The sequence below is a fragment of the Streptopelia decaocto genome (assembly GCF_964273445.1).
Source record: "Streptopelia decaocto genome assembly, chromosome: 14".
Classification (NCBI taxonomy): domain Eukaryota; kingdom Metazoa; phylum Chordata; class Aves; order Columbiformes; family Columbidae; genus Streptopelia; species Streptopelia decaocto.
This window is the reverse complement of record NC_138669.1, coordinates 14,550,435-14,567,681: the sequence shown is the minus strand read 5'-3', so window position 1 is coordinate 14,567,681 and position 17,247 is coordinate 14,550,435. Positions and strand designations below refer to the sequence as shown.

Genomic DNA, 17,247 nt, shown 5'->3' with positions numbered 1-17,247 from the left:
GCTGCAGGGTCACCCCCGCTCTGCTGGGATGGTGACCCGTGTCCTGCAGCTCTGCTGCAGCTCTGCCAGGGTCAGTCTGAGGGGTCCCTCGGCTGGTGTGGCAAATCCCAAAGGGCCTGTTCAGCATCGGGTGGCTGCCGTGGGGGAGCTGGACCCTCCGGGTGTCTGGCTGGACCATCTCAGAGCCTCCTTCCACCCGCTCACACGCTCAGCCGGCTCCCACGGCCTGATCGGGACACTGATTTGTTGGAGAGAAAGGGGAGTCAGGCCTTGGTAAACACCGTGAGCTGGAACCTGCATCTCTGTCACGAACACACCAAAACCACTGAATATTTTGTAAGGTTTCATAAAGAATCGCGTGGCATGGGAATTGCTCCTGTAGCACCCAGGTGCCTTCATCACAGTGGGTTTGGAAAGATCTGCTGCACTTTGGTGGTGGGTATCTGCACGCTGGGCAGGGCGAGGAGCGCTCCGAGAGCAGAGCTGGTTTTCGGAGCAGCACCTGAAACACTGTGTGGGGGGCAGGAGGGTGGGTGGACGAGGAGCAGATGATGGAGCAGGAGCAGATGGAGCAGGAGCACTGGAGCAGCGAAACGCTGCCCAGGACACGCCCTCCAGTGACCACAGCACTTTCAGCTGCACATCGTCCTGGCAGAGCTGACGCTGCTGCCGGGGGGAAAATCCTGTTTGCCAACAGCCCCTTGGCAGCCGGGACCTTCAGCCACCAGAACCGTCCCCAGCGTGGCCGGGCTGCCCCCCGGCGGCTCTCAGCTCCGCGCCTGCTCGGAGCCCAGAACGGGAGGATGACTCCTGCGTGCTGCCGCCCCATCTATCACGCTGGAGCCAATTGCCCACCCGTCCCACCACGCTCCCAGATCAAAAACTGGTTGTGACTGCAATGCTTTGTTCTCTCTAAGTGAGCATCGTACCAGTTATTAGAGGAGAAATTACTTTGTTCTGGTCATTGTATAGTATCTAAGTTTGGAAAATGTGAAGCTGCTCATGAGTTCACTTACTTTTTCTGTATCAGATATTTCCTTTGAAAATACTGTTGTATGAAAATGTGTGCAAATATAACCACAATCTTGATTGTCGTGATCTCAAACACATTTCCCTGATCTATTTGTGGACACTGAAGCAGCTCAATCATTGAAGCCGTCTCTGTGCTGTATGTAGCTCTCCTTCCTCACAGTGGTGGCTGCTCTGCAGGTGATATTGTATTAGTTTGTGTCTTATTTTGCAGCAAAGCTTTGGAATACAAACCAAAATGAGGATCTGCTCATGGAGGGGCTCCACAAACACAGAATGATGGGCCAGATCTAGCTCAAAACAATCTGCTGTCTTGGTTACGGTGTGCAGAGGCCAGGGAGGTCTGGGAATGCTTCAGTTACACAGCGCGGCTCCGTGCTGTGCAACACCCTCCCCCTGCAGCACCGTCCCCACGGTACGCGCAGCGGCGGGAGCACCGGGCTGTCCCGTGTTTCCCCACGTCACGTTATTCCCGTCTCCGCGCCGCCAGCCGCCGGTCGGTCTCCTGCCACGTGCGGCGGCCAGCGAGCCGCCTGCCTTCCACCAGCTGCAATACGCAGGATGGCAAACCCCCGTCGGGCTCCTCCAGCTGCCGCTCCTGTCACCCTGGTGTCCCTTCAGCTCCACATTCCCTTCACATCCTTACGCTGGTGGCAAAGCTATTTTGAGAGAATGAGGATTAGTTTTAATCAAGTGGCATTTGTGCCAGCTCTGGTCTTTCCCACCGGTGAGCAGAAGCCTGTGGAAGAGCACGGGAAGCAGCGCGTTAGAGGTGCTGAGCGCACGTACGGGGCACCGAGCTGCTGATGAAGGAAGTTTGCAACCTCCAGGTGTGATTAGACACAGGAAGGTTATCCCTGTGGTACCTCTCAAGACTAGATCAGAAAGTCGCAGCCTTTGGATGGCCCGAGCAGATCTTAGTGAGACACCTCGATATTGCACTTCCAGAAAACTCATGTATTGAAAATAGTGTTCTGCTCGTTCTGGTTTGCTATGGTATATGAGATGTGCCCAGTTTTAATGTAGATCATACACACAAAAACAAGCACACAAAAAACCTGAAGGGCAGAAGACAAGGACAGCAGCACCACGGGGATTTTCTGGAAGCGGCACTGATCTGACTGCACCGCAGTGGGACGGGCATGAGCCTTTGGGGGAAGATCAGCCTGGAGGAGGAAGAAGTTAAATGCAGCCGTGTTAAGAAGTGTCTCCTAAAATAGACCATGATGTTCGCTTGGGTTGGGTTTGTATTTTTGTTGTTTTTTGTTTGGTTTTGATGGATTTATGTCAATTTAATTTTATTTTTCTGTGTTCTGAGGTGTAGTAACAAATGAGATGTGAGGTTATTGTATTTAAAGGGTTTTGCAAAATAAAAAAGCAAACCGAAACATTTTCCTCTTTTCATGGCATTTATCCTGCAGTGATGTGCGTGAAGGCGCTGTCAGGCTGTGCAGCACCCCGGGCGCGCTGCGCCCTCCTGCAGCCAGCGCAACCTGCTCGAGTTAGGAACGTTAGTAACGTTAACCACACGTATTTCTGCAGGACCAAAGTCTTTCACGCAGTAGATGCGGGAAAGGCTGTGGGTGTTGTTTACTTAGACTTCAGTAAAGCCTTTGACACCGTATCCCACAGCATCTCCTGGAGAAGCTGCAGCTCGTGGTCTGGATGGTGTGTCTGCGATGGATAAAGAACTGGCTGGAGGGCCAACCAAGGAGTTGTGTGAACGGAGCCAGATCCAGTTGGTGGCCGGTCACGAGTGGTGTCCCCAGGGCTCAGTATTGGGGCCAGTTCTGTTTAATCTCTTTATCAATGATCTGGAGGAGGGGATCGAGTGCACCCTCAGTAAGTTTGCAGATGACACCCAGTTGGGTGCAGTGTTGATGTGCTGGAGGGTGGGAAGGCTCTGCAGAGGGACCTGAACCGGCTGGATTGATGGGCTGAGGCCAATTGCCTGAGGTTCAACAAGGGCAAGTGCCGGGTCCTGCACTTGGGTCACAACAACCCCATGAACGCTGCAGGCTGGGGAGGAGCAGCTGGAAAAGGACCTGGGGGTGTTGGTGACAGCGGCTGAGCATGAGCCAGCGTGTGCCCAGGTGGCCAAAAAGGCCACCAGCATCCTGGCTTGTATCAGGAATAGTGTGGCCAGCAGGTCCAGGGCAGTGACCATCCCTGTGCTGGGACCTGGGGAGGCCAAACCTTGAATCCTGGGGGCAGTTTTAGGCCCTTCACCATAAGAAGGACATTGAGGTGCTGGAGCGAGTTGAGAGAAGGGAACGGAGCTGGTGAGGGGCTGGAGCACAAGTGTGATGGAGCGGCTGAGGGACCTGGGGGGTTCAGCTGGAGAACAGGAGCTGAGGGGAGACCTTCTGATCTCTGAACTGCCTGAAAGGAGCTTGGAGCCAGGGGGGTCGGGCTCTGCTCCCCAGGAACAAGCGCCAGGAGCAGAGGAAACGGCCTCAAGTTGCGCCAGGGGAGGTTGAGGTTGGATGTGGGGAACAATTTCTTCCCCAAAGGGCTGTGGGGCATTGAACAGGCTGCCCAGGGCAGTGCTGGAGTCACCGTCCCTGGAGGGGTTTAAGAGGCATTTGGATGGTGTTCTTAGGGACGTGGTTTAGTGCTAGAGGTTGGTTGTGGTTGGACTCGATGATCCTGAATCTCTTCCAACTGAAATGATTCTGTGATTTTTCTAATACTTTTTATTTTTTTACTAGCTTGAAATAGTAATTGCCACATTTTGTTTCTTTACCACTGCCAGATAACAGCTTCCTGCTTAAAGCAATGACTGGCAGGAAGAATATCGGCACCCCTGTGCTGCGGTGCTGTTCAGGGGCAGCATCGCCGGGGGCTGCGGGGCTGGTCAGGACCCAGATAACCGGGCTGTCAATGGCAGCCCAGCAGCGCGGCCCCGCTGGGTGCGTGCGGGCTCACCCTCCGCTGCCTCCCCGCCCCCCAGCGCTCAGACTGAACAAAGTGTAACTCATCGGTATTATAAAGCCCGAAAGCTTCAGACAAGAAGTTCCTCTAAATTTAAACTCCTTCGAACCAGAAACCTTGTTTCCCGCTTTTCTTCTATAAAGGCCTTAATTATGTTTTTTTCTCACACTCCATTCAGGAAATACTTTTCACTCGGTGTCGGCAGCGGGTGCGGCCCCGCAGCTCCGCGCAGGCCGTGCCTGGGCTCCCCCTGCCCGGGCTCCCCCTGCCCGGGCTCCCCGTGCCCGGGCTCCCCCTGCCCGGGCTCCCCCTGCCCGACCCCCCGGCCGCCCCCGGACCCGCCGGTCCCTCCCGCGGGTTCCCCGGAGGAGCCGGGATGACTCCTCGGGGCGGGGCTGGTCCCGGTCCCCCGGCCGCGCGCTCTGACCGGCTCCGCTCCCGCTCCGCCCCCCGCCCAGCCGCACGCGCGGGGACGCCGCTCCCCCCGCCCCGGCTCCGCGCGCTCGGACGCAGGCGCGCGCGGGGCGGGCGGTCACGTGGCGCGGCGGGAGGCGGAGCGCGCGGCCTGCGCTGCCGTCCCGGGCGTCCCCGCGCCGCGCGCGACCCCCGCCCCGCGCCCCGGCCCCGCGCGCGCCCCGGCCCGCCGAGCCGGACCCGCCCTCCTGCGCGCGCTCGCGGCGCGGGCGCGGCGGCGGCGGCGGCGGCGGCAGGTGAGGGCGGGGCGGGCCCGGCGGGGCCTCTCCGCGGGGACCGGGCGGCGGGCGTGACAGAGGCGGCGGGGCGGAAGCGCGGCCGCGGCGGTGTCAGGGCCGGGAGCAGGCCGGGGGCGCGGGCGGCGCGGCGGGAGGGGGCAGCGGGGCCTGGCGGGGCGCGAAGCGGTGCCTGGGCCCGGGCCGCCGCTAGCGGAGAGCCCCGCGGGGCCGGGCCGGGGTGCGCGGGTTGGGGGTGCCGGGCGATGCCGAATCCCGCGGGGCTCCGCGGCGGGAGCCTGTCAGCGGGCTGCGGCGCCGCGGCCTGGGCTCCCGGCAGCGGGAGAGCCCGCTCGGCGCGGCCTGCAGCGTGTCCCGCCGGGCCCGAGCTGCCCTGCCCGGGGTGGCAGCTGCACCGGCCCCGTTTCTCCCGCAGCTCAAATCGGAGCCCTGAAACCAGCCCCCGGTCCCGGCCGAGCCTCCCGCGGGGCAGGCGGCCGCTCGGCCCCCGGGGCCCCCGGGGCGCGGGTCCGGGCGCTCGGTGCTGTCAGCCCGGGAGCTTCTCTGACTTGGGACGTTGTTTCTCGTTCTAGTTTCTCAGCCCTGACCTCATGCGGGCGCTGACATCTTTGTAAGATGTCAGCAAGGACGCGTTGACGTTTCTTTGAACCCAAGCTTTTGTTTGAATTGCTTGGTAACTGTTTAAAATAGTCAGAGAAAGGCTTCTTAACTTATTCCCTCGGTTTGATTTCTGTGGTTCCCTAAATTTCATCTACCTTTAGAATGTCTCAGGAAACTCAGGGTTTCTGATCCCCTCACAGTTCTTTGGTGAATGGGAAGCAGCTTTTCCGTCGCTCACCTCGCAGGGTTCTGAAATCTGCCTGCGAATCGCAGCTTTATGAGCTTTGTCTCTTCATAGCCCCTCGGCTTCCAGACGCACGCTTGTGTTTGTTCCCCTGACGCTATAGTGAAACCTTTCTCATTTCAGTTTTACTAGAGGACAGACTCACTGATATTTATAATTATTGTGCATTGTAGTCTTTCTGGCTGGTTCTTCAGCTAAAGCATCTTTCAGTATTTCCCATATGAGAAAACAACCACAGAGAGCTAATTTGGCTTTTTCAAAAAAGATCCCCAGGTGCAATAACCACAACGTTTGGATTTAGCAGCTCTTTTCCAGTTATAGCAAGCGTTCCCAGCTTTTCTGTGCATCTTGTGGAGAGAGAAACAAAGGACTCGAGGCACACATCCAAAAATGCCAGGTCTGTGAGCCTCTGGACTAAAGGCACTACCTACAGTGAGACGTTGGATAGAAATTCGTCTGAGCCACGTGGCTTCGTTTGAGCATTAACCAGCTTTACCAGGAGTTTTTTCACAGTCATACTGTATCCTGACTGTCCTGTGTGAAAAAATAGAATCAAAATGGGGGGAGGCTGCACACAGACCTGATCTTCTCTTGAGAAATGACATTTCTTGATATTTGAAACCTTTGAAGTGTATTCTGTTAGGCTTTGGATTTGGGCTGGACAGACCCCCAGCAGCGCTCCCTGGAAAGCCTGTTCTTCTATGGCACTTGGAGGGAGGAGTTGTTCGCAACAAGCTTCCAACTGATACAGTTATTTTACGCTATTCTAGTAAAAACATAGGTGCTTCCTTAAAATGAAAAACAACTGTGTGTGGGGAAACCTGAGAAATCCAGCCCATCGTGCATCTCTAAACTAAGTGTTTTCATTTTGCAGTGGCTTAAATACTTGAAAATGTGAGGATGTAAAGGTAGATTCTGCTGAAGAATCGTAATGTCTCTCTTGGTTGTTTAAGTATGATACTGATACAGATTGCATGCCTTTGTAGTAGATGATAAATATTTCTAACTGATAACCGTTGAACAGATTTCTATTATATTCTTATTTTCTAATACCATATTCATTGCTTTTGGGTGGAAGCTGGAGTTATACAACTGAGTTAGGCAGACATGCCAGATTTAGGGGTTTGCAGCAGCACGGTGTTTGCTGCTGAAGCTGTCAAGGAGTTAACGTGGCTCTAACCCGTTGATGGCGTTGGGAATAGGGAAATTGTATCGCTCACTCACGTACCTCGGCAGGGCAGAAGGCGCGATGGCGGGGTCTGTTTCAAAATCGTGTGCTCTGTCTTGAGAAATACAGATGCTGTGGCATGGAGGGGAGTGAGCAGGACGCCTGTTGGTGTGTGTGCCATCGAGCGGCAAGACTTAACCCTCTGTATTACAAAAACTGTCTTCAAGCATAAGCTTGTTGCTTAATGCTGGGCTGGAGCAGAAGCAGTGGGAGAGAATGCGGAGGGCTGGGAAAGGTTAAGGGGCAGAAGGGGAAGGAGAACTAATCCTAGGAGACACAGACCTGAGGCAGGGAAGATGCAGCATCGAACTCCAGGTGAGATATTTTCCATCTGTTAACAAGTGACCAACTCACCCGTGCCTTACTGAGGCTGTGGATATTTTGTGTTTTGTCTTACACTGTTAGGAGCTCTGCTGTCCCCTCTAGAGCGGATCACTGGTGTTTCTCAGCAGATAACTGTGTGTTTCAGCCACGTAGTCAGCCTGTTCCTCAGTGTGTACGACTGGAGAGCTGGAGGTTTGGCTCAAGATGGTGCATGAAACTCAGCTTGTCTAGTGTCCTGGCTAATTAAAAGGAAGGAAAAAGTCTTTTCAGTGGTGCTGCTGGAGCTGAAAGCTCATCTAAGCTTTGGATTACACAGAAGGATAGGAGTGGAAGTTTTCCAGAGGTTCAGGAACCTGGGATTTTTCTCAGCCCGTGGGGCATCAGGGGTCATTTTTCATCCAGCATGTCCTCTGCCATTAGTTGATGCTGTTACCAGCATCCCGCCTGCGCTCTGAATGCACACCAAAACCTGCTCTCGTTGCAGTTAAAAAGTAGAAGTGAATTCTGTCACGTATATATTGCGACCTTGAGGTTGTGTCACAGTAAATAACCCTTCTTTATGTATTTGGGAGCAAAGAAGGGCGAGCAGTGCGTGTGGCAGCGTCGCTGTGTGGGAGCGGGGCGAGGGGGAGGCTCCTGAGAGCCACCGGCTGCTGGAACCAAGGACAGTTGCCCACTTCTCCGGCTTGTGTGAGTAGTCTTGACACACAGCCCCACGCAGGGGTTTGGATCACATTTGTGTGGAAATTGAGAAGTACAGGAGATGAACAATGCCTTGTCTAAATTCATTTGTCTTCATGTAAACTGATTATTTGGGACAGGGAGTTGTGGACGCTGCTTTGCGTACGTAGGAGCCTGAGCAGGAGATGTGATGTGTGAAAGGGAGTGACCTAGGTATTCCCACTAAAAGATGCATACTGTTAAATTCTCCAAGTCCTATGCATATAATTTTAATTTTGTAATTTTTATTCTTTTAAAAATCAAATGACCTAGCAAGACTGCGCTGCTGGTATGAGATTGTGTTTCCTGTCGTGGTTTCTGGGTAGTACTTGCAGAGACTGAATTTAGATGTGAGCCCCTGTGTTCTGCATACATGTGCACACGTAGACTCTGATGAGGCTGCTGCCTCTCTGGATGGTACAAAAGCAATGTGAGGAGTTGTTTCTGCCTTGCTTCCTGATAAACTGGAAGTTTTGGTGTCTGTAATAACATCGCTTTTCCCAGCAGTGAGAGGAGAGCCTGTGACAGGTGAGATACAGGGCTCATATTGGCAGTTCTGGTGCATCTTTTTCCCAGAACAGTCTTGGGGCCACGGCTGCAGGAGCTGAACCTCCCAAGGAAAAGCCACAATGAGCTTTTTTTGAGTGAGTCTCAATTAAGGATAATACTGGAGAAGAGCTAGTGCCTCCTCTCTTGGTTGCAGCGCAGGAAGGCTCCTGCTCATGGGCGTCTTCCCGTCCCAAGGCCGCTTTGTTCCCCAGTTCTGCTGCACCCTCATTTTCCCGGAAGGTGCGGGGGTGAGCAGTGATGGTGTGGGTCTTAATAGCAGTGGTGACAATAAATGACACTAGTGAAATTTGATTATTCCAAGAGTCCAGAACAGCACAAAAGAAGCTGCAAGTTCTTATGCAATCAGGAAACTCTCAGAATGGCTGTACTTACCTGGATTAAGATTTTTTTCTCTTTATTGCTCAGGGACAATGGTTGCCTGATTGAGCGCCTCATATCAAAGGAATTACTTTTAAGCTGTTTGTTTTATCTTAAATCTTTTCTTCGTACTTTATAACATTTCAGTCTTTTAAAAACTTTAATGGAATTTCCTAGACTTACGTATAAGAAGGAAGGATATTGCAATAAGCAGGAGATGCAGTTTTCAGTCAAACCTCAGTTCAGGACTGGTGATCACAAGAATACCTGGACTGGCTGTGTCCGCGTTGATGGAGCCTAGTGGGAATTTGGTGATAACGGCGAACCTGTGGAGCATGTCAGCCCAGAAGGGCTTGGTAGTGGTTAAATCCAACTTTAAATAAAAAGCTTGTTGCAACACAAACAATGAATAGGTTGCTACTTGAAAAGGAGTTTTCTCATAGCCTTTGGAAGGTAAAATTAAGTATAGATTCTTGTTAAGGTGCATCTTATTTTAAAGAGCATCTCATTGTACTTGTTTGCTGATGCACTTGTGGATCTTTGTAAGTTGTATTTCTTTCAAATGGAAATATCCTTAACCTGTGAAATTAATAATTCAGCTAATGAGAATTGATTGATCAAATGTTACATTGTGTAGACTACAGCTTCCAACAGAATTGCCAATCCTGAGTTACCCTGTGACTCGGGAGGAGGCCTGGCAGCCTCCTTGTGTGGTATCTCAGCTGCCAAAAGTGGGAATTTCTTCGTTATTTGCCATTGAAACTTGTTCTGGAGTTATCAACTTACTTTTTAAAGTAACCCTGATGATCTCATCAGTCAAATTCTGTTGAAATAAATATTAACGGCTCAGTTGAGATATGTCCATTGCAGCTTGGCATGAGCTGTGGCGTTTCAACAAACTTGATGAAACTTAAACAAACCAGTGTCCCACTAAACCTTCTGTCAAAATGCATCAAGGTATCACTGCAAAGGGTCATATGCGTATAACAAACTGTAGTTCCGTCCTTGCTAGAAACACTTGGCTTTGGGTGTTTTGTGCTTGAGGGCTACAGGAGTGCAGCAGAACAGCGTGGAGAGCGGTCTGGGTCAGGATGGTGCATCAATCCTGCCCGGGGCATGTTTGTGTTCCTGCTGTTTGGGAAAGCATAAGCTCTTTCTGTAGATGGAACACTTTGTAGGGCTGATTCTGTGGTGTCTGCTAAGGCATACATTCTGTCTCTAGGGATTTCCACAGTCTCTGTCAGGTAACTTACTGTAATGAAGGTTGGAATTAATGAACCGATGTTGATTAGTTATTTTCCTTAACCAATTTTGGTATTGTCTCATGTACAGCAGGAATGGAGACAGCAGCAGTTAATGATCCTTCTTCCCATAGGCGGGCTGGCCATGTTCACTGTGGTGCGGGGTCCATCCATCCCAGCCGGGTGTCCCAGCCACCCCCCAGGGACGGTCACTCTGCCCCTCGGGAGGGACAGTGGGGGAACTAAAAGCCCCTCGCTTCCTTGTATTGATTTTCCCTCCAGTTCATCATCCTTCAGCCAAATGTCACCGCTGAGCCCTGCCAGGGCATGGACAGTGTGAACAGGGCTGGGAGGCCTTAAAACCAGCTTTTACTGGGCAAGTAAGGCCTGTTCTTTCATCAGAACTCTTAGCACGGAGAACCAGCCTGGTTGTTACCTGACTCAATTTTAGTCCATCTAAAACAGTCAGTGAAACATCCTTTTATAAAAAGCATGAAAAAACACAACTAATGCAGTATGTGCTATAGAACGTGGAAAGCTATCTTAGTTTTGGCTTACACTTAATAATAATTTTAAAATATCATATTTCAGATTTTGCTTTGGCCTTGGTGTCCAGTCATGGTATTTATAAGGTTTGCCTATAGCTGGAAACAGCAAAGTTACTGCTTATGATTTAGCTACTGAGACCTTCTACTTGGTACTATATTGCTCACTGAATTACAGTACTTATGTAGAAAAAGAGAAGATACCAGAGTTGAAAAGCGTTAGATGACTATTTAATGTGCTACAAAGCATGTAGGGTCTGATTTAATGTGAATAATCTTTCCTTCCTTTCCAGCTGCGGGGCTGGCAGAAGTGCAAAGGCTGGCACAACACTAAGGTGTTAAAGCGATTTGACTTTGTTGTCTGGATGGAAGACAGCAGATTTCTGCTTTGTCTCTCTGAGTCTTCTTCCCCCTTCTGCTTCCCCAGCTTGTTTTTGGGTAGTCCCCTTCCCCACTGAGAAGCAGGCTGGCATGTAAGGAGAAGATCTGCTTGAAAGGTAGCACTGGGATGTTATTATAATATAAATCATCTTGATTTGAGGGGCGGTGTTTTATTCTCGCTGAAGCCATTAGCGTTACTGCCGTGTTTTCATTACCCGGAGAGGTTTGAATGCAACTTGCTGAGAGTGTGAACAGGCGCAGGTTGTGGGGCCGGATCCACCCGGCCTGGTTGGGCACCTGCAACAAGAGCGGCCACCTGAGGCCTCGTGGGGCTTGTAAACGTGCTTCTGGACCAGGCTTAACTTGAGCCGGGTTAGACACCTGCTTACCATGAGCCAAGAGCATCCTACTTGTGCCAGTCTCTCTTTTCAGAGGATGAATTTCATCTAGAAGAGTTTATCTTAAGACTTAGATACATTATTCTAAATTAAACTTGCTCCTGTTTAGTAAAATATGTTATATCCAGCCAAAGGGAGTATTCAGGTTTTTCACCTGTAATGGAAGGTTGATTTTTCCAGATACTCAGTTTTTGCTGTTAATATTTGAATATAGTAACACGTGCTTTTTACATTACTAAGGGGAGACTTGAATTTGGTGTGAAACTGCACATCAAAAAAATCAAGGTATTCACTGTTATATTCAGTATTTTTGTTATTTTGCATTCTTGCCTTTTGAAACGTTATGGTTTTCTTTCAGGATTGCATTTCTGGGAGTTGCTGTTTAACCATGTTTGCCAGTCTGGAGTTACCTGAAGACCTGTTGCATGCCACAAAATACTGACGTTGTGGACTTTGTTTTGGTAGGTGAAATAAGCCTGTGATGCATTTGAATGTCTCCTGCTGGTGCACATCCTGCTCCGCGGTGCCCAGCTCGCGGGTCCGTGCCGCTGGCGCTGGTGTGTGTGAGGGGCTGACTCTCCGCTCTGCACAGGGGCTTTCGGGCACCCTCCCCCCCAGAGCAGCTGAGACGTTACCCCCCTTCAGTTTGAAATTCCAGATTACTCCAACTACCTCTAGCTAAGTTGTTTCAGAGGAAATTTTACTGCATGTTTAAGTATTATTTCGTATTGTGACAGTGATTCTCAGCCTTATTTAATCTCCTTGTGTAACAATATGACACTTGTCTAGGATTTTTTCAAATGTTTTTTTTGCCAAAACCCATTATGCCATTTTAGTCTTTGTATCATAGAATGGTTGTGTGCTTATAAATGTATTCATTGGTCAGATTTCACAAGCTCCAAGATCACCACATTAGGCAACAAAATGGTTGAAACAGTTGTAGGAGGAGAACACACTGTTAACAAATGAGCAGTAGAAGCAGTGTGAGGATCAGAGTGGTTCTGGGTTTCATAGGTGGTGCACTTTAGAAGTTTGCCTGTGTGGGTGCACCTGTGTATATGTTGTACATTAAATGAAAGCCATCTTCTCAAAGCTGAACCTCCTTTGCCCTCATCCTCAAAAACTTAATAAATACCTTAACATATTTTAGTGCTTTTTATTTAATTGGGCTCCATGCATATTTGTTTTTAGAGGGTGCATGCTCTGGTGTGACATCTGTTGTGAAAGTGTTTATTCTGAGTTGGCCAAAGAAACAGCTTGTAAGTTGGTAGACCCTGTGACAGAAAACCCGGGAGAGGTTATTAGACAAAGCCTTGGCTTGGTTTACTCGCTCTGTGTAGCGCAGGGGTTAGAGGAAAGGAATACAGAGGGTTTCAAGTTCTGTTTAAGAAACAAATTGACATACCCTCAAGTTGGGATCAGTTAAGCGGATCTTGGGATGAGGATACCGGTTGGTTGTTTTTTTGGGTTTCTGTTTGTGTGTGTTTCTGGCCCCAGAGCCCAGCAGTCCCATCTGCGGTGCTGTCCCCCCACCCTGCCGGCTTCCCCGTGTTCAGCTGCTCCAGGTTGTGCTCTAATCCTGCCCCTCCAGGGACCAGACGGGATTTTCTGGCTCTTGGCCCATACACGGTGCTGCTTTGTCACGCAGGTTTCCTTTGGCCATCGGGGCTGTTGGTTGGTACGATCCGTGGTGTGACCCAGCTGTCCATCAGCCCAGATCTAGACTGCAGCATCATTTATCCGACGTGAGTTTTTCCTCTGGATAGTGTCTGTCTGGCCCATTTGACTCGGTTGGTTGTTTGACCCGCGTGCCCAGGACCTCCAGCGCCTTGCTGTGGACACTCGGGTCCTGTCCCCTGCCACCCCCGCCCTCAGTCGATACTGCAGGTGCATTTTGGTTATCAGTGTGTTATCTGGCTGTTGATCCCCACCTCACTTCAGTTACATATTTTTAATAATTAGACTATACTGAATAAACCCAGCTTTCTAATAAGCAGGCTTTTCGTGCTGCTGTGGCGTGTCCCAGGCCAGGTTCATGGGGAGCTGGTTGCCATGTGGTAGCACCGGACTTGCTCTGAGTTTGTAGAAACAATTGTGTAATGGGAAATATGAAATTATAAACTCTAAAAGACGGGGCAGGGGCGGGAAGGAGGCCCTGAGTGTTCTTTGGATGATATGCGGAGACCTGTTAGTGCTGCCATGTGAGCAGGAACGCTCAGGTGCGTGAAATGCGCTGTGGTGCCGCAGGTTCAGGTGTGGTGATGCAGGTTCAGGTGTGGTGATGCAGGTTCAGGTGTGGTGATGCAGGTTCAGGTGTGGTGATGCAGGTTCAGGTGTGGTGCTTGCTCACCAGAGATGCTCGAGTCTGCTGGGACTTCATCTAGTTTACGGGAATTATTGAATGACCAGAGTTTTACCTGTGCGTAAAGGCTCTTTGTGCTTATGTGGAAGAGTGTTGAGCGAAGGTACAGGCTCATTGTGGTCAAGTGCTGGCTCGTGATTTATGGACGTCAAACCTCTAACCAGGAGATTACAGAATTTGTTAGGACGAGGGGTGCAGCTGGGATTCATTTGGTTGAGATGGATGGCGTGCTGTGCTCTGCCCAAAGAGGAAGGTTTTGCAGATCATTGCTTCCTCCTGTCAGACTTAAGATAAATTATACGTGAATGTAGGAACGGACTGAGCTCTGTGTGTGTGAGAGGGAGAGAGGGAAGGTGGATGTAACAGAGATGCTTGAGGAGCAGAATGTGGAAAATAAAATGCAAAGGGAGCTGTAGCCACGTGTTCTTATCAAGAGAGTAAAATTAAAAGTTCGGTCCTATTTTGGTTTTGTTTTCCTTAACTCAAGCTTTCCCTGCTGTCCTATGATTTTCAGAGTCAGATGAAACAAAGCCTGTGGTCCTTCAGGGTTTAGCAAACTGTATTTTAATAGTGTTCACGAAGGGCCATCATTTCAAGAAGCGTCAGATGTTGGCACGTTGAGGCAAGGCTGGTGGAATCTGGTCGAAGCTGAAGTCTTTAACCCCCGTTGAAGCAGCCTGGAGCTCTGCTGTTTCACAGGGAGAACAGAGGCTTCAGAAAAAGATTTGAAATATTGGTGTTCTTATAAAAACCCTTTTATTTCTTTGGTGTCAGGGATTGTCAGAAATACTCATGTTTCGTGCTGCAGGTGTGACACCCCATCCCCTCTAAGTAATTGTGCTTTTTCAACACATAAGATCCTGTATGTTGAGCTGAGATCTTTCTCCCTGAAAAACTTACTCAAGATTTTCAGATAAATAATATGCTGTGCAATTTTCTTCAAAATATAGTGCTTCCATTTTGCAGGTTACTTGCCTCATTCAGTGCTCAGAATGACTGCTCGGTTGGTAAATGATGGTTTGTGTTGGACGCCCAGCTCCGTCCTGCCCGCGCCGGGTCTGTGGTGAACAGTGTAGGGGGCAGGAGGAGCAGTTCTCCCCGGGTTCGGTAGAGCCAGCTCTGGGGAGGAAGTTCCCTGTCCAAGAAATTGTGTGCGAAAATCAATTAAAACAGCTTTTCACAGAAGGTTATTAATTGTCATTCTCGTTTTCTCGGCACCTGATCTGAAACTGAGTAGTTTGACTTAATGGATGTGCTGAGCACTCAGGCCTGTAATTCAGATACAGAGCTGAGCAGCCAGGAGCCTGGGGAGAAAACAATTTAATTGTCTCTGTGTTCACCTGGTAATGAATTAAAAAAAATAATCTCTAATCCCAGTCTTCAGAATTTCCATGGTAATAATAAGTAACTTATGAAAGCACTACGGAAATAGATGTGTGAGACACTTTTCCTTACTTTCTGTTGCAAGACTGCAGAAGAGCTTGTGCGACAAAACTGGTTTGAATCTGCTGCTTGAGCCACGTTTGCCAAGGGAGGGCTGGTCCTGCAGGGCGAGGGAGCCGTGTGTCAAATAGGTGCTTACTCGTTAATGCCATTGAGCTGCCCAGTGTGGGTAGGGTTGCCAGGGAGACAAAAACCAATATAATATTTTGTAAGATCACAGTGAGTGTGTTTGTAGAGACCTGATCAAAAGCGGTGGGTATTTTGTGACTTCTGAGTCCTCGTTTTTTCACTTGTAATATTGTCCCTTCAGCAACGTTATGCAAGTGTGCAAACAGTGTGAAGCTGAATCTCAGCTTGTCTAACATAATTATCCTTTCCTTAAAAAGGGCTGTTTCCTGGCCAGTATTTGCACCTCACTGTTAATCTCAGAGTTGTGGTTTTAATTTGTGTTGGGAGCTTGAACCTCTGCCAGCAGCATGGTCTGTATCCTATTCGAGGTATGTTGTCCCAAAAGAAATGTTTTTGGGGGGTTGTGCTGAGCACCGACAGCTTTGGAGTTGTGAGGTCCTGAGGAGCATGTCCCTCCTTGGGTTTTGCCATCAGCTTTGGCTGGTGTAGATGGTTTTAATCTTTTTAGTGATACTTGCAAAATGTTGAGTGTGATCCCAGGGGCCTCCCTGGAGGAGTTAGTGCTGGGACCCGTGTAATGGCTCGTGTTGGAGTGGAAAAATGTGTGTGTTAACATGAGTATTGTTCATAGATGTAGGGATAACTTTCATAGTAGATCGTACTTCTGTACAGATAACATCTTAGATTACCAGCAGAATGTCAAGGAGAATTTATTGCAAAGTCTAGCCATTTTACAAAGTAAAAAACACCAGGTGTGTGACTTGATTTACTGGATTCGTTCTTGTTCAAGCTCAACAGGGCCATGGGGGGAGTTGTGGGCCAGCAAGAGGGAGTGAATTTCAGGTGGTGATGTGCACAAGCAGCTGAAAACACCTAAACCTTTAGAAAGCAGGCATAGTATGCTTGAGGTTTCTCTGGGTGGGAGTGAAATATTTGTCAAATGCTACATTTCTCCTGGTAACAATGTGCTCTGGCTGCTTTGTTTCCTGCGGCTTTGCTGGCCGGAGGAGTTGCCTGTTGCATCTGCAGTGCCCCCAGCTGCATCTGCTGGCTGTTCTGTCTCTCTGGTGAAGTGTTGCTGTCAGTGGCTCTGTTTCCCGGCAGTCGGGTGCTGCAGGATTGGTGCTGGGTGCTTGTCTGCTCTACAATATGGAGATGAATGTAACTGATTTATTTTTTTTTCCCCACTACCTTCCTTTGTACCTGACTGTCATTTAGGTCAACTGGAATACTTCTCAAGTCACGTGCAGCAGGGTCCTGTCAGGAAACCACTTCTGTTTGTTCCAGTGGACGAACAGCTCGGGTGCTGCCATGGCCACGGTTTTCCAAGTCACACAGTTTGTCTTGCAGACACTAGCACTGGGTCACCCGGTAGGTTTTCCTGTCAATGATCTTATATGCCATTGAAAGTAGCTGTTAATGTCTTTACACACTTATTATTATACGTATTATAATTACTTTTTTTCCCTCCCAAGCATCATCGTAACGTCTGACAGGCCCCCATTGTTGGAAACAATGGTTTTGGATGATCTACCTAACTTAAAAGATACATATGCCTCCTTGTACTCCTCAGCTATGGAAGACTTAGAGGTGGATTTTGATTCAGGACTGGAGGAGGATGAGCTGAAGGAAGATGCTGCTCCTGAGGATTCCACGATCTTTGTAGCTTTTAAAGGAAATATAGGTGACAGAGACTTTGAGCAGAAACTAGATATCATATTGGAGAATGTGCCCGGCCTTTTACACATGGGTAATGTACCTTCTTGTCATTTCTCAGCTGTCCTTTAAGTATTCATTTACTTAGGGTGCTTGTGTAGACAAATAGATTATGTTGTTTTCGAGTTCCTTAGTTTGTAATAAGATTTGTCTGGGTTATTTGTGGTGGATTTGGGAACTGTTCTTGGAGACACAGAGTGCAAGTTTCTGCAGTTGTTTTATTTTTCAAAACTGATTTCATTAGTGAATTCATTTATTCCTCTTCAGTTTCCATGTTTTACTTGTTTTTTTTTCTTCTTTCATTTCCCTCCATTAC

At 49.4% G+C, this 17,247-nt stretch overlaps 1 protein-coding gene across 4 annotated transcripts in view; it reads left to right on the top strand.

Annotated features, from left to right (window-relative positions):
* Positions 1–4,590: 4,590 nt before the first annotated feature.
* The window catches only part of NCOA6 (nuclear receptor coactivator 6), a 47,993-nt gene continuing 35,336 nt past the window's right edge, over positions 4,591–17,247 (top strand). For 3 of the 4 annotated variants that reach the window (XM_082065608.1, XM_082065607.1, XM_082065605.1), the window contains exons 1-4: positions 4,591–4,673; positions 11,640–11,742; positions 16,434–16,586; positions 16,691–16,965. In XM_082065608.1, the coding sequence (XP_081921734.1) occupies positions 16,731–16,965 (235 nt within the window). In that variant the 5' untranslated portion in view covers positions 4,591–4,673; positions 11,640–11,742; positions 16,434–16,586; positions 16,691–16,730. Of the gene's footprint in view, positions 4,674–11,639; positions 11,743–12,929; positions 13,027–16,433; positions 16,587–16,690; positions 16,966–17,247 lie in introns of all 4 variants that reach the window. The other variant, XM_082065606.1, reaches the window with a different exon arrangement.